The following is a 25892-nucleotide window of genomic DNA, read 5'->3' on the forward strand; positions in this document are numbered from 1 at the left end:
ACAGCATGATACGTCAGAGGCTGAAAACACTTTATGGACTAAAGCACACTATGTACAAGAATATAAAGGATGGTGGGTACAATTGAAAGTGAAGTTCTCAACCGTAACAAGTAGCAGCAACTGTATGATTTGCCAGACATAATCCTGAAAGATACTGCTGATATCTGCCCCGTAATTCATTTGTGCCCTTCCAAATGAATTTATGCAGTTACCCAAATGTACGGATTGTGATTATGTACTTGTTACTTTGCTTGTTATCTCCATGGCTAAAAGCTTATCCAACTCAGAAATGATGCTGGGACTGTCAGTAATTTTTATTATGAGAACTTATTCCTTGGTTTGGGATCCCTGAGAAAAAGAATCTTAAGTGATAGCCGTAGGCACTTTACAGGTAAAGTTACATGCTGATGAAAGCCTTGTAGTGTAAGCATCATTTCACCTGCCCTTGCCACTCTCAATCATGCCAGGCAGCTGAAAGACAGAGTGGGGCCCTGAAGTGCAGGTTTAGATAAATTGCATGACAAGATCGAGCTAAAGTGACTAGAGGTGCTTCCCCTGGCCCTCGTGACAATGTGCTGCACAACCTAGAATATAGCTTCCTTTTACACAGTAGTGGGTGCCACAGACAGATTAGAGAAATATGGAAGGATGTGAAATACACCAAACAGCTAAGGGACAATTGCTTTACTAACTTCAAAATATCATTGGTTGTCAGCTAAACACACAAAATGCTGGAGGAATGCAGGCCAGGCAGCATCTGTGGAAAAAAAGTAGTCAACATTTTGGGCCAAGACTGATGAAGGGTGAAGTTCATTTCCCAGAATCAAGCTTGCCTCCTCTCTTGGAGAAACTTGCTGTATACAAATTCCTTCAAATTAATTTAACAAATACTACCTTATATAACTGATTCACAAACTGTTGCTAATTGGAGGGTTTTTTTTTTTGCATTTTGCAAATATACCAATATATAATTTGTTCCATCTGTTCCTGATTGCTTTGGGGCTTCAGTACATATTTTGCCCCACATTATTCCCTAGTTCAATTTATACAGGCCTTCCTATGGTTATGGTGGCCAACTTATCACTGAGCTCCCATAATAGTAAATTCAAAAGGTCTGATGTACTTCTACAAACTGCAGAATTAGCTTCTACTCTCTCCACTTTTGTAATTGTTATTTCTTATCAAGCACTTTTGATGCAATTCACTACAAAAGAAATTATTGCCATAGCGATTTTGTATATTTTCTAACTTATGGATAAAGTTAACTAATGGGACATGCAAAAATGAAATCTGTTCAATAATGTTTGATTCTTCAAATTAATGATTTGATCATCTTCATGGAATAAAATTCTAGCACTTTAGATCCAGCAACAATATGTAAATTGTGAGAAAACAAGAGTTCATTTTGGAATTTGGAATTCTAGTGTTTTTGATAAGATTAAGATCAAAACAAAATAGTGCTATCGGCATTTATTAGCTTCCAAGGTGTAAATACTTATACATAATACATGAATATACATATTTTAATTTGTACACAATGTTACAGAAAAAATAGACATTGCAAGGCATAATCTAACAAAAAGCTTTGCATAATATACATAGCCTCTTAAATTAACAAAAATATCAAAACGTATTAGAAGATTTACACACCAGACAGTTAAGTACTACTCATTTCAAAAGAAAAGGACATGAAATAAATTATTCACTGGTATGCAAAACAAACAACAGCGTTTAAAGAAAATTTATCCTTCATTTCTATTGTCTACCCCATGCTTTGGAGTTGTGGCTTTATATTGCTGACTTGTACAAAAAGTAATTACATCAGTCAAGACTAATTTAAAAATGGAATTTTCAAACTTTTCTGACACAGAAGCCCTTAAAGGTCCTCTTGCAATTATGTAAGATATGTTTTTAAATAGGCCCTCTTTCAAAAGAATCCAATACTTAACGATCACACAGGGAACCTACTCATGAAACTGATTTAAACTGTCCGATCAGCAAAATACTGCATCAGATATTATTCCTGTACCTGCATCTCCATCATAGTTGGAACGATCTGCTTACTCCTGTATAACATAATTATTAAATATTGGTATAAATATGCATGATTTATTGATGAACAACATTATAGTCAAACAATCCATACTTAGAACTGGCTGTAATTTTGAAAAAGGGAATTGTTTCAATCTTGGTCTTCATTTTACAAGTGATCCTGTATGCAACATATAATGTAAATTAAAGTGATATAAAAGTGTGACCTATGTGCAAATAACCTACTGATATAGCCTTTCAATGATTTACTCATGAACTGACAGGGACTTAAATCTAAGTAAATTTGCTCAACATTTTGACATTGCTAACAATTGTGATGACATCAGAAACACTCAATGAATAAAAATTTGAGATATTAGTAATATATTTATTTAGAAATGCTTAATGTTTTCCAACTAGCAACAACTGCAGCATCGCATCAAGTAGTTTGTTTTAACCCAAAAGGTGGTTACGGTGGATGCATTAAGCCACAGCACATTAGGTAGGATAAAGTCAGCCACATGCATAATCCTTCTTGTGCACTCTGAAAAATTAATGCATTCTTCTATTACATTTGTATCCCAGTAACCTATTTTGAAAGCAGAAAAACATTTAATACTTCTTGTAAGTTCATGATGCATAATAGAGACAATAAATAAAAGTGCAAATTTAGATATGCAGCAAAGTCTTAGCAAAGGCAATACTTGCAAGCTGCATGTGTAGATATTTTACTACATTTATATTCTGAACATGTCAAAGATTTCTGCATTGTACAGTATTTCCAAACACTACTATAAAGAACATTCATGAAGATCCTGATAGTCATTCTTAACAGACAATATTCCTCAAATCTGGAAGAAAAAACATTCTTTGGATCCACAAAATCTAAGCTACACATTTAGACTGAAAGCTTACAGGTGATGTTATTTTTTTAAAAAAATATCCTCTATTCAAGTTCCATTAAAATGATTTTGAATGATGCGAGTGCACTATAATCACAATAACACATCGTCATGGCTCAGAACCTTTAACAGTTTGTCTTAAACTAAACTAGAATGGCAACAATAAAATACTTTCAAAACCATAGTACAGCTCTTTATAAACATTTAATCTCTCCAAAATAAACAATGCTTTTCTTAAATTGGCCTTCATTTTAACCTTGGTATCTTTCCCAGCATTTACCAACTGTTTAGAAATTCAGACTTGATAGGTCTGTATCAGGAAAGATTTGGAAAAAAAACACTGATGACAAGTATTTAAATGACCAGAATGCACATCATATTACAAAACACTTCCATGCATGTGCTCCCATGAAGCAGCAACCTGCGTCAGACAACAAAACATTTCTCCCTGGGGTTTAAAGTGTGCATTTTAACTTGTGTATATTCTATAGAGCACATTATATTAAACTGTACATGTTCAATATAAACATCACAAAAATATTGCAGCAGTGGGCAATATTTTGGGACAAAAGGCTGACTGTTGAAAGATATCCTAAGTTAGATACTTATTTTTAATTCTCAAACACTAATTAGCACAATAATCCACATCAATATTCAACTTGCTCAAGATTTTAAACTGAATATCATAAAAAGATGCTAGCCATAGGGTTTCCTTTACTGGGAATTTCATAAGTTGAAGTGCAATGAAATATTGTTCTCTGATTTAAATTAGGACAAAAACTCTTCTACTGATATTATATTAATACATTAATTAAATCTTCATCTTAATCATATAATCTGCAGATAAGGCATTCACAGTTTGTTGGACAGCACAAGACAATGCTGCATCATGTGTGTAAATAGAAACAAAAAGTTAATGTTAAATTTATCGTTTTTAAGGTTTGAACAGAGCCAGGATTGGCGTTAACACACACGCTTGTATGTATATATATAAGCTTTACAGTTTGGACAAGTATGCATCACATCCTTCAGGTCATCTATCAAACATGGGATTAAGCAGCAGCCCAGATCACACCTGAATCAAAAGAAAAAAAAGATATGAAAGCTTTCTACAACCATATATCAAATGACAATGATTTTCTAATACACATTATATAGTGGCATCAATTATGCTCATACATTTATTAGAATTTAGACTTAAGAGCCTGAGCCAAAGAAATCCATTCTTACAAAATTATAGCATTTTATTTAGTTATTCTCCAGGCAAAGTCACAAGTACAAATCAGAACACACTTATTGAAAGTGCTTTGGACTCATTTCTCCTTACTTCATCCCTGCAAAAACAGTAATTTTACTGAACCAAGGCAATCTTTCAAATTACAAAGCATGAAACCTGCTGCAGATTATGACATAGTCAGATTATGATATGTACTATGTTATCATGAAATCATCACTGTCAACTAATGCAACTAAATAAGGATCTGTAGGTGTGCTAAACAGTAAAACCAAAATTTTAAGACATTGCAAAATAATTTTCCTCTAAGTCCCATACTATTTTGCAGAATTGCACATATTTTTCAAATACCTAAATATTACATGGTAAAACCAGAGGTCCAGTTTAAACAGGAGGTCATATTCTGGCATGCATTTCTATCATAGCATTTTGGTAAGATTCTGAAAGAAACCACTCTGGAGTATAAAAGAAAGGAAGGTCTGCCACGACTGAAGAGTGCTGATGCATCCGCAGTTATAGTCAAGATCAGTGAAAGATTGATGTTAATCTTAGAACACAGTACTCCATTGTTTAGTGTTAGTTCTTTCAAAGAGAAATTGTTCCATCACTTGAACTACATTAGTTATGGGGAAAAAAAATCATTTTGCAAATCTGGGTAACATAGGAAATCACAAAATTGATCCTGACTCTAGGTGGACACAGGAATTCCACTCTATTAATTTCCTAATTGTATGCAGGATTCTCTTATTCCTTCAAGGGGATAGTTATCTTTGCAGAATAATAATATAGCTTAGTCATGTTGGTGAGTACTTGAAGATTACCTAGGGGAAAATAATTTGCCTAACTGCAGAGTAGTCAGGAGGGTATCAGAACTGGAGTTAGGCAAGCCAAGATGGAAATAGAAATTAGGCAGATAAGAGAACACCAAAGGAACTCAAAAGAAATAAATGTTGCAGAATAGTGTGGAAATATATTCAGAACTTTGAGATTCTGGATCTATTCAATTTTGTAGTGTTACAAAATGGAACGTGTATAATCCCAGAGTGCTTTGCTATGAGCTAAGTGTGTACGTGGCAAAAGGCATACAACGTCTTGATCATATCTCATTGTGTAACTAAGGGGAGATTGATATATTACTGCCCTCGAGTACTACAGTGGAGGAGCTGACCTCCAGAACAGATAACAGCCAAAGGATGGCCAGAAAACTAATAACATAAACAAACTTTGTAAGCTATAAATCAGAAACAGCCTGTTATTCATGAGGGGTGGAGGTGTTTCTCCTTGCAAGTAATAAACATGTCTTTGAACAGATCCACTGTATTTTTTTTGTTCTTTGTTATAAGACCTAGCAAAAGGTACATGACAGTAGATCATATTCAAAAAGAACAATAGTGCCAGCATGCAAGAAAATATGAAAATAAGCAGAGGTTAAAGTTCATGAAGTCAGAGGTCAGAAATTTCAAATGAATACAGACCGCTGTAAAAAATGAGAATTCTTAACAATGAGACTTGAAAACCTCAAGTAAATGTCACTTACCCCATAAAACAGCAGAAGAGGCAGAATAACGTATTCAATAAGCCTAGCTCATAAGTGATCTTGGTCGTAATAGCCTGCTGACAGTGAGGGCATACAGTCTGGACTGGTGCAGCTTGAAACATCTCCCCTTGCAGCACAGTCACTGTTGTTGCTGCACCAGGGGGGACTATAACAGTTGCTGTTTGTCCACCATGAGGGGGATAGTGCCCAGGAGGTGGATAATGGCCAGGGGGTATAAATTGACCTGAAGGTGGGTACTGTCCAGCAGCTGGATAGTATCCTGTTAAGAAGGAAAAAAAACAAGATTATCAACACATCAATAGTCTTATCTTTTAAACTTCAATTTTGTTTGTCATGTAAATAAAATTTTAAAAATAATTATGTTTGCGTTACACAAGATGCATTATCTTCATGTTGTCCTCCTCTGGAGTTACTTGCAATGACAGGAGCAGAGAGGTCACAGATACTATAAATACGAAGTACACTGCAGATGCTGGGGTCAAATCAACACATACAAACAAGCTGGAGGAACTCAGCAGGTCCGGCAGCATCCATTGAAACGAGCAGTCAACGTTTCAATAGATGCTGCCCGACCTGCTGAGTTCCTCCAGCTTGTTTGTACATACAGACACTATAAACCTTGGAGTGCTACCTACTGCAATAGCACAAAGCTGGAGGAACAGAGGTGTTGCAGGTAGTATAGCTGTGTCCCAGCTCCCAGCTACCCAGGCTCAATCCTAGCTGATGGTGCTACGTGCAGAGTCTCTCTTTCTCACGGCTGCTCCAACTTGCTTTCACTTGCCAAAGATGTGCTGGCTTTTAAGTTAGGTTGCCACAGTACTAATTTAGAGTGATATCAGATGATAGAATGGAGGTTGTTAATTGATGATAGAAAGAATAAGAAAATAAATGGAGGGGGTGGGGGTTTAAATTTGGTTGCTCTGAGAGGCAGCTGAATTGACTCTGCCTGTGTCATAAGGAAATATAAAACAGGCCACAGTGATAATTTAAAAGAATGTTGGTAGAATTACAGAATTGGAACAAGTTGAAGCATTTGCTGAAGTGTTTTCTTTTAAAAATTATACAACAGTGCTAGAAAAGTACACTTCCCTTGGCAGAGATAAATAATTAATGGTAGCCTATATGAATAGAATGGGTTAAATAGCCCCTTCTTTGATAAAGTATTTCTATGATTTAATTCTGTGAAAATTCCAAGGTTGACATTTTCAAAATACTTCACTGGTCATTTTGTTACCCTGTTGATAATGTAATCAGTCTCACACTGTTCTGCATATTCTTTCCCTTATACAATGTTCTTTAAAGGGGATTAAACATGAGATCTTAAATGAAAGTGTCATTCTTACTGGAGTTCGGTTCGCTGTTTATATAAAACCAGGTGGGATAATGAGTAAAGTGTTGAGGGTTTAATAACAAGATCCAAAAAACGGGCAAGAAAATAGTGGGTGAAACCAAGTGAGAACACCCACAGTGCAAATAGCAGAAAAGGCTTAAAAAATGTTAACAGATCAGGGAATATTATTAAAATAAAACTCACAGGATGCTGCAAATAAGTCATAAAAACATCCAGGTGCAGCAGGCAAATGGTACTGTGGCCTCTATTACAAGAGGATGAGTGTTCAGGAATGAAGATTCACCAGAATAGCTCCCGGGATGGTGGGCTTGCCGTATTACATACGTACGATAGCTCAGACTAATGAGAAGATCTCATTGAAACTTACTAAATTCCTATTGGTTCAAGAGACTAGATGTAGGAAAGGTACTTCACTTGGATGAAGTCTTCAATGAGCCATCCCAGTATCAGCATAAATAGGCAGGATATTTATAATTACCGGTAAGTCAAAGAGAAATTTCTTTTTAAGTAGGGATTGGCGAATCTCTATGATTTACAGCCCTAGACGACTATTCGAGGGGTGATTGATAAGTCTGTGGGCTAAGGTAGAAGGGAGTCAATTTTACAAAACCTAGCACATTTATTTTTCAACATAGTCTCCTCCTACGTTTACACACTTAGTCCAGCGGTCGTGGAGCATACGGATCTTGGACCTCCAGAAAATGTCCACAGCTAGGGTGATTGATAAGTTCATGGCCTAAGGTAGAAGGAGATGTTATTAACTTCAAACTTTCTGCGTTATCACTCAAAGAGTTGAACTACATGTGCATGTAACAGGAGCTGCATAACTGTTGAAAAATAAATGTGCTAGATTTTCTAAAATTGACTCCTTCTACCCAAGGCCACAAACTTATCAATCATCCCTCGTACAAAACAGATTGATGACTCCAATCTGTTTTGTACGAGGGGTGATTGATAAGTTTGTGGCCTTGGGTAGAAATTTCTATCTAGAAATTTCAGTCATATGGAGGTTAGGGCAAGAAAACTAAACTGAGGTAGAAGATCAGCTAGGTGGCCTGTACACTTAAGTACGCCTGTACACTTGTGCTTTAATGCAAATATTTAAACATACAATCATGTAGCAGCATCCCAATGCATAGTAGCATGTAGAGGTCGTCAAGAGGTTTAGTTGTTGTTCAGAGTGGGGCAGAAATGTGATCCAAGTGATTTTGACCATGGAATGATTGTTGGTGCAAAACAGGGTGGTCTGAGTATCTCAAAAACTGCTGATTTCCTGGGATTTTCAGAGAATGGTGCAAAAAAAACATTTTGTGAGCAACGTTACTGTGGGTGAAAACACGTTGTTAATGAGGGAGGTTAGAGGAGAATGGTTCAAGCTGACAGTAACTCAAATAACCACATGTTACAATAGTGGTGTGCTGCCCTAAGCACCAATGGCCTAACAGGCAGCAAGTACAACAGTGGTGGGCAGAAAAGCATCTCTGAACACACAGCACATCAAATCTTGAACGGATGGGCTACAGCAGCCAAAGACCATGAACATACGCTCAGTGGTTACTTTATTAGGTACAGGAGTTATTGATTGAATAGGGGGTCTCAATAGATTGCATGCTGGATGCTTCCTCTGACAGAATTGACACACAACAGAAATTCTTTAAAAAGGGATCATGTCTTTAAGACAAACAAGGAAAAGAAGAAAAACATGCTCAACCCTTAAAGAGCGAGGGACTTCCAAGTATTCAAATAATTTTAAGGGTATTAGCAGATAGATTTTTGATTAGGCTGCTGGCGATTACTGGGGTTGAAGAACAAAGAATTGAAGTTGCAATCAGATCAGTTGCCACCTGGCAGAGCAAGCCCAAGGTGTGAACTGGCCTGCCTCTAATTCTTATGCTGGTGTGAATGTCGGAGTAGGCTCGAAGGACTACGTGGACTATTCCTGATTTCACTTTGTTTTTTTTTTAAACAACAGATAACACACAAGTTCAGGTTCTCTTGCTCCAACTGCCACCAGATATGGCCTAGTTCCAGAATTTTAGGTTTTTGTGTTTTTTTTATAACTGTACAAAGTTTAAAGTATGAAAAAACAATTAATGCTGTCTGCAGCTTGGCAACATGATAGATAACCAATTCACCATAAGGTTAGGTGCATACATCTAGAGCAGAAGATTCTCAAAGGTAATTTCACCGCATTTTTTTAACCCCATTATTCTCAAGATACCACACTAATCATATCCTGAGAAAATACAAGTGGAATTTACTCAATAGGTTTTGGTGATGATGTGTTTCAATTTAGCAGACTGATGGGGAAAGGGGACTTTAAAACTGAGGTTAAGAGATTTTATACAAGATATGTATAATAATGAAGTGTTTAGAAGAGAGCAACAGCTTCCTGTAAATTAAAATTATATAGTTTAGAGTTGGGAATGCATTGTCTGATGGTGTGGATAAATAACATGAAGGAAAAATAAAATCAAATGTGGAAAAGAGGACACAATTGAGACCAATTAAATTGCTCAATCAAAGAACTGGCCTCTTCCTTTGATGTGTTACACAAACCAAGTGAAAATTGCTGAAATAATCTTGCTGAGATAATCAATATTTTGACTGTAGAATCAGAATTACTTACTGACGTAGATGAAGTAATATTTGCAGTTTTGAAAAAGTACAAAGACATAAAATTAAGTTATAAAAATTATATGCAAAAAAAAGGAGCGTTCATGGACCATTCAGAAAGCTGATTGTGGGGTGGGAGGGGAAGAAGCTTTCTCTAAATCTTTCAGTATAGGTCTTCAGGCTCTTGTACCTCCTCCCTGATGATAGTAATGGAAAGAGGGCATGCTCTGGATTAGGAAACCAAATTGAGATTTTATCATACTCATTTGAAATGAGAACTCCACAACTGTTATCCCAATCGTCTGGATAGAATTCCAACCCAAACCCACTGCTTTCAAGTAAGTGCAAATGACACCATTAAAAGTTATTCACTTCAATGAAGCCCCAGGATCTGATACTTTTGCTCCGTTTCAAAAGGGATGCCAAGAACTCCAGATAATTGTACAATAGATTTCATGTTATCCATCCAGGGTATTAGAAAGGCGCATATGCATTTTTTAAAAAAATGATTGGAGTTACTTGTTAATTTATAAAATTCTGTTCATCAGCAAACAGCATTTCAAAAGGAGGCTACATTTCATGCAAATTTTTTACAGAAGTATTGCAGAGCATCACAAAAAAAAATGCTGTGGGAACTCAGGTCAGGCAATATCTATGGAGGGGAGCAGACATTTGATGCTTCAGGCCAAGACTCTTCATCAGAAATGGAAAGGAAGGGGGAAGAAGCCAGAATAAAAAAAAGTGGGTTTGGAGAGCAGGAGTAAAAGTTGACAAGTGATAGGTGAAGCCAGATGAGCATGAAGGTGGGACAACGTGAGAAATTAGGTGGTGAAATATAGAAAAGCTAAAGGGCTTAAGAAAGAACCTGATAGGAAAAGATAGGGGACTATGGAAGAAAAGGAAAGAGGAGGGACTCAGAGGAAGGTGCTGGGCAGATGAGAAGGGAGCCAGAATGGGGAATTGAAAAGAGGGAAGTGGGTGGAGGGAAGACAGCAAAAATACCAGAAGTTAGAGAAATCAATGTTCATACCATCAGGTTGGAGGAGACGCAGACAAAATATGAGGTGTTACTCCTTTAACCTGAGAGTGGCCTCATGGTGACAATAGAGGTTGCCATGGACCACCTGTTGTGGCAGACAAACACTGCACCTACCCCTTCACCACCTCCCTCACCACCATTCAGGACCCAAAAAGTCCTACCACGTGAGGCAACACTTCCCCTACAAGTCTATCAGGGTCATGTACTGTACCTAGTGCTCCAGATGCAGCCTCCTCTAAACCAGTGAGACAAAAATAGATTGGAAGACCACTTCATCAAGAATTTTTGTCTGCCACAACAGGCAGGATTTCCTGGTGACCATCCATTTTAATTCTGCTTCCCATTCCAACATGTCAGACCATGGGCTTCTCTACTGCCACGATTTCTCCAGCTTCCAGTAATTTCTCCCCTCTTCATCCCTCTTTTCCCCCAATCCTATTCTGGCTCCCTTCTTACCTTTTCCCTTCTCACTGACCCATCACCTCTCTCTGATATCTCTCCTCCTCGCCTTTCTCCAATGGTTGAGTCTCATCTCCTATCAGAGAGGAGGACTGCAAATGTCACTCCACTCTTCAAGAAGGGAGAGAGGCAGAAGAAAGGATACTATAGGCCATTTAGCCTGACCTTGGTGGTTGGAGAGATGATGGAGTCAATTATGAAAGATGAGGTCTTAAGAATACTTGGAGGAAGAAGATAAAGTAGGCCATAATCAGCATGGTTTCCACTAAGGAAAATTTTGCCTGACAAATCTGTTGGAATTCTTTGACGAAATAACACACAGATGAGATCTGTCAGAAGGCCTTTGACAAGGAAGCTGCTTAACAAGCTACAAACTCATGGTATTACAAGAAAGATACTAGCATGGATAAAGCAGTGGATGATTAGCAGGAGGCAAAGAATAGGAATAAAGGGAGCCTTTTCTGGTTGGCTGCTGGTGACTAACGGTGTTTCACAGGGGTCTGTGTTTGGACCAATTCTTTTCACTTTATATGTCAATGATTTGGATGATGGAACTGATGCAAAGCTTGCAGCTGATATGAAGATAGGGGGAGGAGCAGGTAGTTTTGATGAAGTAGAGAAGCTACAGAAGGACTTAGACAGATTAGGGGAATGGGCAAAGAAGTGGCAGGTACAAAACAATGTCAGGAAGTGTTTAGTCATGTACTTTGGCAGAAGAAATGAAAGAATTGACTATTTTCTAAATGGAGAGAAAATACAAAAAAAAAAATTAGGTGCATAGGGACTTGAGAGTCCTTGTGCATGATTCCCTAAAGGTTGATTTGCAGGTTGAGTCCGTGGCGAGGAAGGCTAGTGCAATGTTACCATTCATCTCAAAGGGGCTAGATTATAAAAGCAAATATGTAATGTTGAGAGGGGATACAGGGAGAAGACAGGAGATTGAGGCAGAGAGGCAAATTGGATTGGCCATGATAAAATGGCCTAATTCTGCTCCTTTATCTTACTGTCTTATGAGGTTCCTCCTTCAGCACTTTACCTTTCCCACCAATCACCTCCCACCTTTTCACTTTAGTCCTCCTACTCCTTCCCCTCCCCCCACAACCCATCCTGGCTTCATCCTTCTTTCTTTCCAGTCCTGATGAAAGGTCTCAGCCCCAAATGTCAACTGTTTATTCCCCTCCATGTTGACTGACCTGCTGAGTCCCTTCTGCATTTGATGTGTGTTACTCTGGATTTCCAGCATCTACAGAATCCCTTGTGTTTACGATTGCAGAGCACATTCATCTCACTTTACCTCACCACACATTTCATTATATTGGAAATGACCAACAACACATCCAATTCTCTCAAATTCCATAATCACATCAATGATAGTTACCATGTGGTTGCAATGGCACGGCACCTTCTGCAGGTGTGTGAAGGGGCACAAATCCTGGTTGAGGCATTGGCTCATAAGGAGGTGGCCCACCATCTGGTGGCACAGAATACCCTTGAGGTTGAATGGTGGTAGCAGTAGTAGCAGCAGGCGACATATACCCTGAAGGGAGAGGGGAAAATTCTGTATTATGGATTAAAAAATAATTTAAACAAGAAAGCAAATAATTATCAAACAGAAATTCTTTATTTAACATCCAACTATCTTACAGTATTCAATTAAGGCTGCTTACTTTTGAAATCATCAATAAATCACTGCCTGGATCATTTTAGATCCAATCTTACCTATATATTTGTGTGGCTCCAGTTTGCCATGCCTGGAATTTAGAAGAATGCAGAGGGGTGGGATCTCATTGAAGCTTACCGAATGCCGAAAAGGAGTAGACAGGGTGGATGTGGAGAGGACGTTTCCTATGGTGAGTGTATCCAGAACTCGACAGCATAACCTCAAAATTAAGGGGCAATCTTTTGGAACAGAGGTAATGTGGATTTTTTTTAGCCAGAGAATAGCAAATCTGTGGAATACTCTGCCAGACTGCAACGAAAGCCAAGTCTGTGCACATACTTAAGGCAGAAGTTGATAGTTTCCTGATCAGTGAAGGCATCAAAGGATATGATGAGAAGACAGGTGTATGGGTTGAGTGGGATCCAGGATCAGCCATGATGGAATAGCAGAGCAGAATCAATGGGCTGAATGGCCTAATTCTGCTCCTATGTCTTATGCCCTTTGAGAGACTGATTTCAAAGACCGCGACATACCCTTAAGTGAAAGAGTCCCTGGTGTAAGTAAAGTTCTTCTACCTAAAACGTTATTGTGAATGATGTAGGCTTTCAAACTCAAGATCTGACTTCATTTAACTAGTTGTTATTTCTGCATTTCCACCCAGAAAAAAATGTTTAGAAAAAGTTAACAGGCCATTTATTTATTTATTTCATCCAAAACCTTAACTTGCATGCTTTTATTTTCCCAGAAAAAAATGTTTTCATAATTAAGCTTTTTTTAAAAAAAAAGTATTATAACCATATAACATATATAACCATATAACAATCACAGCACGGAAACAGGCCATTCCGGCCCTCCTAGTCCGTGCCGAACTCTTAATCTCACCTAGTCCCACCTACCCGCACTCAGCTCATAACCCTCCACTCCTTTCCTGTCCATATACCTATCCAATTTTACCTTAAATGACACAACTGAACTGGCCTCTACTACTTCTACAGGAAGCTCATTCCACACAGCTATCACTCTCTGAGTAAAGAAATACCCCCTCGTGTTTCCCTTAAACTTTTGCCCCCTAACTCTCAAATCATGTCCTCTCGTTTGAATCTCCCCTACTCTCAATGGAAACAGCCTATTCACGTCAACTCTATCTATCCCTCTCAAAATTTTAAATACCTCGATCAAATCCCCCTTCAACCTTCTACGCTCCAATGAATAGAGACCTAACTTGTTCAACCTTTCTCTGTAACTTAAGTGCTTAAGTGCTTATAGTATAATCCTTGATAGTTGCTTGGAATATGGTTCATTTGAGGCAATTGTCTCGCAAACAACTATTTTCCCACTGCTTCTTCTGATCAATAATGCGTTATGGTAAAAACAAGCAAATACAAAGTGTGAATGATGAGCAAAAAAGAATAAAGATTATTGGTTATTTAAATATAAAATTGCAAAATACAGGCTCAAAAAGTTCATTTTAACTGTCATTCTAACTTAACCATTTTAATTATCAATGAAGTTAGAACTAAAGTTAAAATGAACTATTCCATTCATTTTCATAGTCGTGCACTGAAATAGAACTACTGTTAAAAATATCCATTTCACTTCAAAAAGTTTTCAAATTTTCGTAAAGTCTGAACTATTCCAAGATATTTAATTTTTTTTGACGTATATACAAGTAGAAGTATCTAATATGAAAAACCCTTGCTTGGTCAGGGAATGAAGGGATACAGGGAGAAGGCAGGAGATTGGGGCTGAGAGGAAAAGTGGCCTTTGCTAGAACTTAGTCTTTACCTGTTGATGGTGGTTGCCCTGATTTCTCTTCTAGCAATGGAGCAGAAGGTCCCCCAGGATATGGAGGAGGTGGTTCTTCTGACATTGTGTCCTCTGTTTGATTTATAAACAAAAATCACAATTCTGAAATTATTCAAACTTCATACAGCAGTTCACATGAAGAAACATAATGGAAAAGGCAGTGTTTTCACATTTTTACCCCCTAAAACAACAACCATTTGGCCATTGACATCAAGTACATATCCTACAGCTTTTTAAAACTCCATTATGTTTACGTCCACATCTTATGGAAAATTATACAAATTTGTACAATAATATCTGAATCTCAATTCTAACCAGGCAGTGCATTCCGGAAGTTAAGTTGACGTATGCAAAACAATTCAGATTTCCTCATTTGATATTGTGCAAATTTCCTTTTCGTGATATGAAACTGCTATCATGCACAGGAAGTCAATGTCATCCGTCAGTGAAAACAATCCAAAGTTTCACTCAAACTCTTCTGTCAAAATCATTTGAGAGTGAGCATTCTAGACTCCCTGTTTCTCCTCAAAACATGCTTGACGGCTTTCCAGATGTATAGAATCTGGGAATCCACCATGCCCGGTCCGACTCTACACTACACCATGACATTAATTCATAAAGTGTGACATTTAATTTTGATAATGACAACATTCAGCAAAGCTTCTAATTACAAAGCATCAATCTTGGGTACTTTTTGCAAGTCTACCAATTTCCCCTGACATTTTCAAAAAACGTGCACATGAACAACCAAGTTTCTATTTCTGACTTTTAAAGTAAACAAATTTACAAGGGCTAGTCTCATTTCCTTTTTCAAAATAAACTTGTTGGCATGGTTTCAAGTGACCCAGCCCAAAGTAAATCAAGGTTGAATTAACCATACTAATCAGTTACTATCATTAAAACATTACATTAAGTTTTGAAAGATATTGCAAGCTACATAGAAATGCAGCTTGAAATTTGCATAGCACTACTGATTTTTCGCTCAGAGGCAACATTCCAAGTGCAATTAGCTGAAGGCTGTACAACAGTGCAGTAAGAAACAATTACTCTGAAGACTGATTTTGTACTAATTGATCCTGGGTCAATATTAAGAAAACAAAAGGCTCAGAAAATTGTACCAGAGAACCTTCCAACTGCAGTGCAAAAGGGGGTGCAGGTGTAAAAAATTAGAATAGATATTTACCTTTTCTGAAAAAGCAGAAGGACACTTCCGTTGGAACAGTTCAAGGACTGATACACATATATAAAATGTATTTATTGAGATTTAGCAGAGTAGGCCCTTCTGGCCATTAGAGCCATGCCACCTAGCAACCCTCAATTTAATGCTCACCTACTCAAAGGACAATTTGCAATGACCAATTTGCTTATGTTTTTGGAAACTGGAGCAACCAGAGGAAACCCACAAGGCCATGGGGAGAGCGTACAAACTCCTTACAGGAAGCGCTGGGTTGAACCCAGGTCGCCTGTACTGTAAAGCGTTTTGCTAACCACTACGCTACTTTCCCACCTCCAAAGATCCAAAGGGCTGAAAGGAGAAGTTCCTTTACTCAAGACTCTACTTGGAACTTGCTCTCCACTTCCATCACTCTTTGTAATCAAAGCTCTAAAAGGGAGAAGTTAGATAGGTATTTGTGGGGAAACAATTTGAAGGGCAATGGAAAAAGGTGTGGGAATGAAATGGGAGCAATGGGATTTCTCCACTTGAAGCCAGCACAACAACTGACCTTGTTGTATCAATTATTTGATGATTATTTGTACCACATAGCATACACTAATCTTGTTAGCATAGTGTATCACTTGGAATCTGATTATACAGTGGCATGCAAAAGTTTGGGCACACCTGGTCAAAATTTCTGTTACTGTGAATAGCTGAGCGAGTAAAAGATGACCTGATTTGCAAAAGGCATAAAGTTAAAGATGACACATTTCTTTAATATTTTAAGCAAGATTACTTTATTTCCAACTTTTACAGTTTCAAAATAACAAAAGGAAAAGGGTCCAGAGCAAAAGTTTGGGCACCCTGCATGGTCAGTACTTAGTAGCACCCCCTTTGGCAAGTATCACAGCTTGTAAACGCTTTCTGTAGCCAGCTAAGAGTCTTTCAATTCTTGTTTGGGGGATTTTCTCCCATTCTTCCTTGCAAAAGGCTTCTAGTTCTGTGAGATTCTTGGGCCGTCTTGCATGCACTGCTCTTCTGAGGTCTATCCACAGATTTTCGATGATGTTTAGGTCGGGGGACTGTGAGGGCCATGGCAAAACCTTCAGCTTGCGCCTCTTGAGGTAGTCCATTGTGGATTTTGGGGTGTGTTTAGAATCATTATCCTGTTGTAGAAGCCTAGAAGCCATCCTCTATTCATCTTCAGCTTTTTAAAAAAAAAACAGACGATGTGATGTTTGCTTCCAGAATTTGCTGGTATTTAATTGAATTCATTCTTCCCTCTACCAGTGAAATGTTCCCCATGCCACTGGCTGCAACACAAGCCCAAAGCATGATCGATCCACCCTGTGCTTAACAGTTGGAGAGGTGTTCTTTTCATGAAATTCTGCACCCTTTTCTCTCCAAACATACCTTTGCTCATTGTGGCCAAAAAGTTCTATTTTAACTTCATCAGTCCACAGGACCTGTTTCCAAAATGCATCAGGCTTGTTTAGATGTTCCTTTGCAAACTTCTGACACTAAATTTTGTGGTGAGGATGCAGGAAAGGTTTTCTTCTGATGACTCTTCCATGAAGGTCATATTTGTGCAGGTGTCGCTGCACAGTAGAACAGTGCACCACCACTCCAGAGTCTGCTAAATCTTCCTGAAGGTCTTTTGCAGTCAAACGGGGGTTTTGATTTGCCTTTATGGCAATCCTACAAGCAGTTCTCTCAGAAAGTTTTCTTGGTCTTCCAGACCTCAACTTGACCTCCATCATTCCTGTTAACTGCCATTTCTTAATGCATTACGAACTGAGGAAACGGCTACCTGAAAACTCTTTGCTATCTTCTTTTAGCCTTCTCCTGCTTTGTGGGCATCAGTTATTTTAATTTTCAGAGTGCTAGGCAGCTGCTTAGAGGAACCCATGGCTGCTGATTGTTGGGACAAGGTTTGAGGAGTCAAGGATTTATAAAGCTTTGAAATTTGCATCACCTGGCCTTTCCTAACAATGATTGTAAACAAGCCACAGCCCTAACAAGCTAATTAAGGTCTGAGACCTTGGTAAAAGTTATGAGAGCTCAAATCTCTTGGGGTGCCCAAACTTTTGCGTGCTGCTCCTTTCCTTTTTTTCCACTCCAAATTGTACAAAACAAAAATAATACACTAATCTTGCTTAAAATGTTGAAAAGAATGTTTCATCTTTAACTTTATGACTTTTGGAGATCAATTCATCTTCTACTCACCTCACAGTAACAGAAATTTTGACCAGGGGTGCCCAAACTTTTGCATGCCACTGTATAATCAGATTCCAAGTGATATACTTGTTAGCATAGTGTATCGTAAGACAATTTCCATCACCTATAACAAGCAAAAGTTTCAGTGCCGACTGCCTGCCTTTTGATTGGTGCTGGAGGAGGAATCTGTGAGCGGTCTATTGCTCTGTGGCCCGCTGTGGCACGCGGGTAGGCCTTGCCTCGTGTGGTGTCCATCTCTTTCGATGACTGTCGGCATAGGACGGTATGTGGCTCTGCACTTATGGATTGGACTATTTCATGTATGGACTGTGGACTTTCTCAGACTAATGGTTTTTATATACTTGCCTTTTTGTTAAATCACCCGTTTGATTTTCCATTTATTGTGTGAGGGGAGGGTGTTTGGGGCTTGATGTTCTATTAGTATTTTGTGTAGGGGAGGGGTTGTTTTTTGGGGGGGTGGTCAATGTTCCTGTTCTGTGAGGGTGGAGGGAGGTTTTGGAGGGGTGATGATCAGGATGCAATTCTTTTTTGTACAGTGTGGGTGGGGTGGGTTTGTCATTTCTCTCTGAATTACTTTCATGTTCTTTCTTTGTTTTGTGGCAAGCTGGAGAAGACAAATTTCAGAGTTGCATATGCCTTGGTAATAAATGAACCTTTTGAACATCTTTCAATGCCTTTCATTGATAGAAGTTTGAAACATTGACATCCTTTTGCCATGGGAAAATTTCTGTATCACCTTAAGCAATTGTCTTTACTAATCAACAAGCTGTTATGGTGGTCTGAATGTAATGGAACGAAAACATCAAAATCAGTCATTAGTTTTCATCTGTGAGAAGCTGTGGAAAAATTACAGATAAGTAAACTGTCAACTGCCTACTAGTCACTTATGCTGCAAACCAAAATTTTCCTGAGTGCGTAACGACATTTTAAATAAATTAGCTTTGCATGAATCTTTAAGTTATGCTACTGAATAAAGTAAAAATGACTTTCCTCCTCAAAGGGAACTAACATATTTATGGACATCCTGAAATTCAATTACTCCTTCAATAAAACACTGCAAAATTAATCTTCATATGGAACCCATTTTATAACCAATTTCTTTTACATGTTTGCTTTACTCAGCAAATTTTCAGCAGCTAACCAGAGATAGTTAGCTCTCTGGTTAACGATCAGAGAGTAGTATATGGAGATAGTATACAGCTTTACCTTCAACCTTATTTTGGCTTGACTCAAATTACCAGAAACAGGTGAAGGAGCTTCATACCACACAAGATGTCTTGGCAAAATTCCACTACTCAACCAAAAGTTTTAAATTCATTTATGAGTCATGGGATTTGCTGAGAACACCACATTTAGTGTCCCTACCTAACTGCCCCGTTACAAGTGATGAGTTACCTTAAGTTCTTGCATTTATTGTTATGAAATGCCACACTGCCTTTTGGAAGGTGTTCCAGAATTTTGACCCAGTGAGAGACCTGACTAATGGTAACATTATTTCATCCTATTACAGATATCTCATTGACTCCATGCATTGCCCCTCCATACCATCATTATTCCCCACCCCTTCACTTCTCTGCTACTTGAACTGATTTTCACAAACACGGGAAAATCTCCACATACTGACATACTGTTTGGGGGGGGGGGGGGGGGGGAGGGGAAGAGGGGAAAAAGAAAAAAAAAAAATCGCTTAAGACCAACTTTGCCTTTCTCAGCTCCGATGCAATAGTCTTCAACCTGAAACATCATGTTTCTCTTTCCAGATACTGCCAACTTGCAGAGCATTTTCCAGATTTTTTCTTTGTTATACTTCAGTCTTCCAGTTATGAGTTATTTGATGCTTTTCTTTCAAATGTCATTTTAGATCCAAATGCACTTTTTTTTTGCCAACAATCAGCAGGTGGAAAGTTAAGGAAACACTACTCTGTAACCAGCAGCAATCATTCTTATTTTTGACATTATGATCGAGGAAAAGTCACTGAAGTGTAACTGAAGATGTTGGTGCTTTCAATACTACTACAAGGAGCTTCTGCAGCAATATCTTAAAAATTCAGATAAATGCTTGAATTCATAGGACATGTGTTATATTCCAAACATGAAGTGTAAATAAACCTAATCACCAACAACCATCACTGCACACAATGAAGGTACCAAAGAGCTCTCAATGATATAAAAAAAATCTGGTAATGTAATAAATTTCAGCTCAGGTTTAAAGCAAGCATTAGATCATTTGCCAAATCCCAGAATTTGACCGCAAATTTTGTGCTACCATCAATGCAGTATCAGACAATGCTGCATTTTTTCCATTGTTTGGGATATTAATCTTTTAACACATTCCATAGTGCTACTTAAATACTGGGGATACCCTGAAGTTTACTGTTTTCCCCTTGCTGTTCCAACGCTATTAATATAATGAGAATAACCTGGTTCAGATAATCTACCTGGATCTACTTTTTTTAATTAATTATTATTATTATTATTATTTATAAATGAATACCAGCATCCTGAAACATTTGTTCTGGTGGTGATGAGCAGCTTTCTTCAACTACACAAGGGGACACAGCTACAGACATTTCTATTTCTACATTAATAATTACACTACTGGGGTAATATAGTGGCCACGAAGAATTCAATAAAATTTTCATGACATAAGCAATGGCAGCGTTGTTTTTCTTAGGTGAAAGTTCATACTTTGAGGGACGCTGCCAAAGAAGCTTTAGCAAGATGCCAGAGTTCATAGAGCATACAAAGTTGATGAGCTCTCCAGTTAAAGGAAAACTTTACCCTGGACAGTGTCACCATTTTCCCAACAGAATTCCCTGAATTAGACTACATGCCATAAAAGAGATGCAAAGACAAAGCAGTAGGTTTTTTAAGTCATCTTGAAAGATTCTGGAACGTCAGCTCTCAAGTGTTGCCCATTTTGTCTGCTAAGTAAGTTTTCCACTGTTATCCTGGTAGTGGTGTACATTTCACGCCTGGCCAACATCAGACAAGCACTGGAAGAGCTGAGCACCCAGTTTAGCAATCATGAAACTGTGCACCTTGAGGCCTTCCTGATCATTGGAGGAGATCTCAACCATGCAAGCTTGGCCAATAAGACCAACGTAAACCAACACACTTGACCACTGTTACACCCATGCCAGCCCACGTCCACACTTTGGCTAGTCTTATCACCTGGCTGTACTTGCACTCCTAGCATATAGGACCACAGCAGCAGTCACACAGATCATGAAGGTATGGTTAAGGGAGGTGGAGCAGTGTGCACAAGACTGCTTCGAATTGGCAGCCTGCACAATACTCAGGAACTCATCTTTGAATCTGAATGAATATATCACAGTTGTCACCAAATTCATGAAGACCTATGCCAACATCACAGCATCTTTCAAGAGAGTGAACCCTCACAAGGCATCAGGCCCTGATAGTGTATGTGGTAGGGTACTGAAAATCTGTGCCAATCAGCTGGAAGGACTGTTCAAGGACATCTTCAATCTCTCATTGCTGCAGCCAGAGCTGCCCACCAATGTCCTTCAAAAGGGCATTAATTATACCGGTGCCCAAGAAGAGCAGGGTGAGCTTCCCCAACAACTAGCACCCACTTCCACTCACATCTCCTGTGAAGTGCTTTCAGAGGTTGATCATAGCTAGAATTAACTCCTGCCCAAGCAAGAACCTGGATCCCTTGCAGTTTGGCTACTGCAACAATAGGTCTACAGTGAATGAAATGTCACTGGCTCTCCAGTCAGCTGTGGACCACCTGGACAACAACAATTCCCATCACAGACTGCTGTTTATTGATTACAGTTCATCGTTCAACACCATCAAGTCCTCAGTACTAAATCAACAAGCTCCAAAACCCGGACCTCCTTCTGCACTAGATCTTTGACTTCATCAGGACTCCAGAATTAGTGTTGCAGAGCCAAAGTAACATCTCCTCCTCACTGACATTAAAAACAGGCACACCTCAAGGATGAGTGCCTAGCCTGCTGTTCTGTCTCTCTATACTCACGACTATGTGTCTGCGCACAGCTCAAACACCTTTTGTAAATTTGCTGATGACAACTGTAGTTGGCAGAACCTCAGATGGTGATGAGGAGGCGTACAGGAGTGAGATAAACTGGCTGGCTGACTGTGTCACAACCTTGCACTCAATGTCAGTAAGATTAAGGAATTGATTGTGAACTACAGGAAGAGGAATTTGAGGGAGTATGTACCTTTCCTCATCGAGGGATCAGCACTGGAAAGGGTGAGCAGCTTTAAATTCTTGGGTGTCAACATCTTTGAAGATCTTTCCTAGGATCTTTCCAACATATTGATGTAATTATGGAGAATGCATGTCAGTGGCTACATTTCATTAGCAGTTTCATAGCAGTCACCAATGACTCCAGCAAATTTCTACAGATGTTCTGTGACCAGCATTCCAACTGGCTGCATCGCCATCAGTAATGGACGGGCCACTGCACATGCTTGGAAAAAGCTGCAGAGGATTGCAAACTTGGACAGCTTCATCATGGGCACCAGTACCGAGGACATCTTCAAAAGGCAATGCCTCAAAGAAGTGGCATTCATCATTAAGGACTCCTAATCACCCAGGATATGCTCTCTTCGTACTACTACCATTAGAAAGGAAGTACGGAGTCTGAAGAAACACTCAGATTTGTGAATGGACAGTGAACCAAACCATCAACACTGCCTCACTATGTCTGCTCTCTTTAACTTAACTTACACATATAACCTTAATGTAACTTATTGTATTTTTATGTAATGCACTGCTGCCATAAAACAATGATTTCTCATCTTTCCCCCCTCCCCCACCCCAGTCCTGATGAAGAGTCTCAGCTCAATTCGTCAACTCTTTCCTCTTTTCCTATAGACGCTGCCTGGCCTGCTGAGTTCCTCCAGCATTTTGTGTGTGATGCTTGGATTTCCAGCATCTGTAGATCCTCTTGTGTTTGTGAAATTTCACAACATGTCGGTGACATTAAATCTGATTCTGATTTTGATCCTGACTGTGTCTGGGAGACATTTGTAAATCAGGTTATGTCTTCTAAACTTTAATGCCAGGTCTTACACAGCTTCAATATAGGCAGAAATTTGATAGGTGCTCGTGAAGTAGTGCAATTTGGACACTGGTTGCAGTTTTCAATGAGCAAGGTGAAGAATAGTGCAGAAAGGGACAAGACACTGGGTTTGGAGTGTGCAGATCCACCAAGTTCGGAAATTGCACCATCTCGGATCGCAAGACCCTGCAGCGGATAGTGAGGTCAGCTGAGAAGATCATCGGGGTCTCTCTTCCAGCCATCACAGACATTTACATTACACGCTGCATCCGCAAAGGAAACAGCATTATGAAGGACCCCATGCACCCCTCATACAATCTCTTCTCCCTCTTGCCATCTGGGAAAAGGCTCTGAAGCATTCGGGCTCTCACGACCAGACTATGTAACAGTTTCTTCCCCCAAGCTATCAGACTCCTCAATACCCAAAGCCTAGACTGACACCTTGCCCTACTGTCCTGTTTATTATTTATTGTAAATGCCTGCACTTTTTTTTGTGCACTTTATGCAGTCCAGTGTAGGTCTGTAGTCTAGTGTAGCTTTCTCAGTGTTGTTTTTTTATTACGTAGTTCAGTCTAGTTTTTTGTACTGTGTCATGTAACACCATGGTGCTGAAAAATTTTCTCATTTTTACTATGCACTGTACCAGCAGTTATGGTCGAAATGACAATAGAAGTGACTTGACTTGACTTGAAATCTAAGAATATAAAAGCAAAACTTAGACATGTGCTAAAAACTATTTCTTGAATAACGAGTAAGGAGATAATGTATTACAATTTTACATCAAGTTAAATTACTATTTTTAATATTAAAATGTCAAAAATTAATTATACAATTATATTCAAGTACAGTAGAATCTAATATTGCAAACCATTTCACATCTGGAAAGAATTAAATGTTCTTAGGGGAAAATGAGAAATGAAAATATAATGTGCATTAAGACAATACATCTCCAGTTAATAATAAATGCAACTCAGTTTATAAAATGAAAAAAGTAAATATTTGAAAAACCAACATGACAAATTGAAACAAAAGGCAATATAATAACATTGATTTTAATCAAAGTTTCAAAAGTATTTAAAATACACAACAACTTTTAACCACAACATCACAGAGGATCTATTTCACCTGACAATTGCTGTCCAAGTTGCATGCCATCTTGGACAATGACTCCCATCCACTCCATTATGTACTGGTTAGGCACAGGAGTACATTCAGCCAGAGACCCATTCCACTGAGATGTAACACTGAGCGTCATAGGAAGTCATTCCTGCCTGTGGCCAACAAACTTTACAACTCCTCCCTCAGAGTGTCAGACACCCTGAGCCAATAGGCTGGTCCTGAACTTATTTCCACTTGGCATAATTAATTTATTATTATTTATTTATGGTTTTATATTGCTATATTTCTACACTATTCTTGGTTGGTGCAGTTGTAACAAAACCCAATTTCCCTCGGGATCAATAAAGTATGTCTGTCTGTCTGTAACTCCACATTCAAATATTACATCTGAAGACAGGAGAACATATGAGCGAGTATTGCATTAAATGAGGAGACATTCAAACTATCTACCTACAACACCAATATGAAAAATACACTTTTCAAATACCATATAAATGTGTTACAGCTGATAAACACCAAATGAACGCTCCAGGCTAAACAATCATGCATTAATATGGCATAATGTATACCGACTGAAATCTTAATATTCAAATTCCAGAATCTCAGAGGCTGGCTTCTACATTTCATTTGTACATGCAATTATAAACTTGCAGTAAGCAAAATTATTCTGATAAGTCTCTTTTGGTATTAACGTAACAAATCCATTTTGTTATCATTGAATGATGTTGCATTATCGAAAATTTTAGTGAAGCTACTCTAACCAAGTATTGCAGATAAATTTTGTTTCTGTTAAGCAAAATACAAATTTTACAAGACTGCCTTATTGCACAGTTAAGCCTAGGAATTACGTTCTAGTCATCAGAGAACAGAACCAGTTACAGTCTTAGAATTTAAGGCCTTGACACTTGATCGTTGCGCAGGCGCGAGTCACGGGGTCGCTGGGAGATGTAGTTCAAGGGTTACAATCACAGGTAGAGAGTTACGGGGATTGCGCGCCATATAAACTACAACTCCACTAAGGCCCTGCCCCGAACACAAATAAGACTGAAAAAGACGGCGAGTGTTTCCCAGCAGCAATGATCGGCCATTGAAAACCCGATTTTCTTACATTCAGTGAAAAAGCCGACTCCCCCCTTTAAACTATTGCACGTTCTTTCTGCTTAAGCTTACATACCACTCTAGCGTCCAACACGGCACTGACAAGCCCTGGAGCCCAGCCGCCGTCTCTGCTCTGCAACCGCTAGACAGGCGCCGCGCATGCGCTGCTCATTCCGCTTGCAAATAAGCAGCGTAACCTGCTGAAACATTGCGGGTTTCATTAACATAGGTAAACTAATCTCTCAAACCCAACAAATAGAATTGCAACAAAGTAGCATTTTTAACTTTTTGAAAAATAATCAGTTATGCAATTTGAAGTGTTTCGTTGCAAATCTGGCTGGGTCGCTGAAAAGATCAAAATCCCACTTAACTGTTCCTAATTGCCCTTGAAAAAACGGTGAGCTGCCTCCTTCAATGCTGCAGTGCCCCAACAAAGGATATTCCCAGTGATATTGGGAAAGGTGTTTCAGGAGCATGGGGCTTTGATGTGAAAACAACAATCTATTTGCAAGTTAGGCTAATGAATAAATTGGAGGGAATGCTGAAATTACATTAATGATTTGGTAGA

The 25892-nt window shown here is 38.7% G+C and overlaps 1 protein-coding gene across 1 annotated transcript; it reads right to left on the reverse strand.

Moving 5' to 3' along the window:
- Nucleotides 1-1455: 1455 nt before the first annotated feature.
- cdip1 (cell death-inducing p53 target 1) lies at nucleotides 1456-25521 on the reverse strand. Its single transcript, XM_073060780.1, has 5 exons — nucleotides 25401-25521; nucleotides 14636-14728; nucleotides 12569-12727; nucleotides 5705-5984; nucleotides 1456-4008 (listed from the first exon to the last, which is right to left on the reverse strand). Exons 2-5 carry the CDS (start codon nucleotides 14718-14720, stop codon nucleotides 3897-3899), a joined length of 636 nt encoding a protein of 211 aa, XP_072916881.1. The 5' UTR covers nucleotides 14721-14728; nucleotides 25401-25521; the 3' UTR covers nucleotides 1456-3896.
- Nucleotides 25522-25892: the final 371 nt, after the last annotated feature.

This window comes from Hemitrygon akajei, chromosome 11 (assembly GCF_048418815.1).
Source record: "Hemitrygon akajei chromosome 11, sHemAka1.3, whole genome shotgun sequence".
In the NCBI taxonomy this organism is placed as follows: Eukaryota; Metazoa; Chordata; class Chondrichthyes; order Myliobatiformes; family Dasyatidae; genus Hemitrygon; species Hemitrygon akajei.

Bases quoted from the DNA above. Each gene is read 5' to 3' on its own strand.
- cdip1 (XM_073060780.1), bottom strand. From the start codon at position 14,720: ATGTCAGAAGAACCACCTCCTCCATATCCTGGGGGACCTTCTGCTCCA. The intron at 12,728-14,635 runs GTAAAGACTAAG...CTCTCCCTTCAG, and splicing joins AGGGCAACCACCATCAACAG to GGTATATGTCGCCTGCTGCT. The intron at 5,985-12,568 runs GTAACTATCATT...CCTTCTTAACAG, and splicing joins CGTGCCATTGCAACCACATG to GATACTATCCAGCTGCTGGA.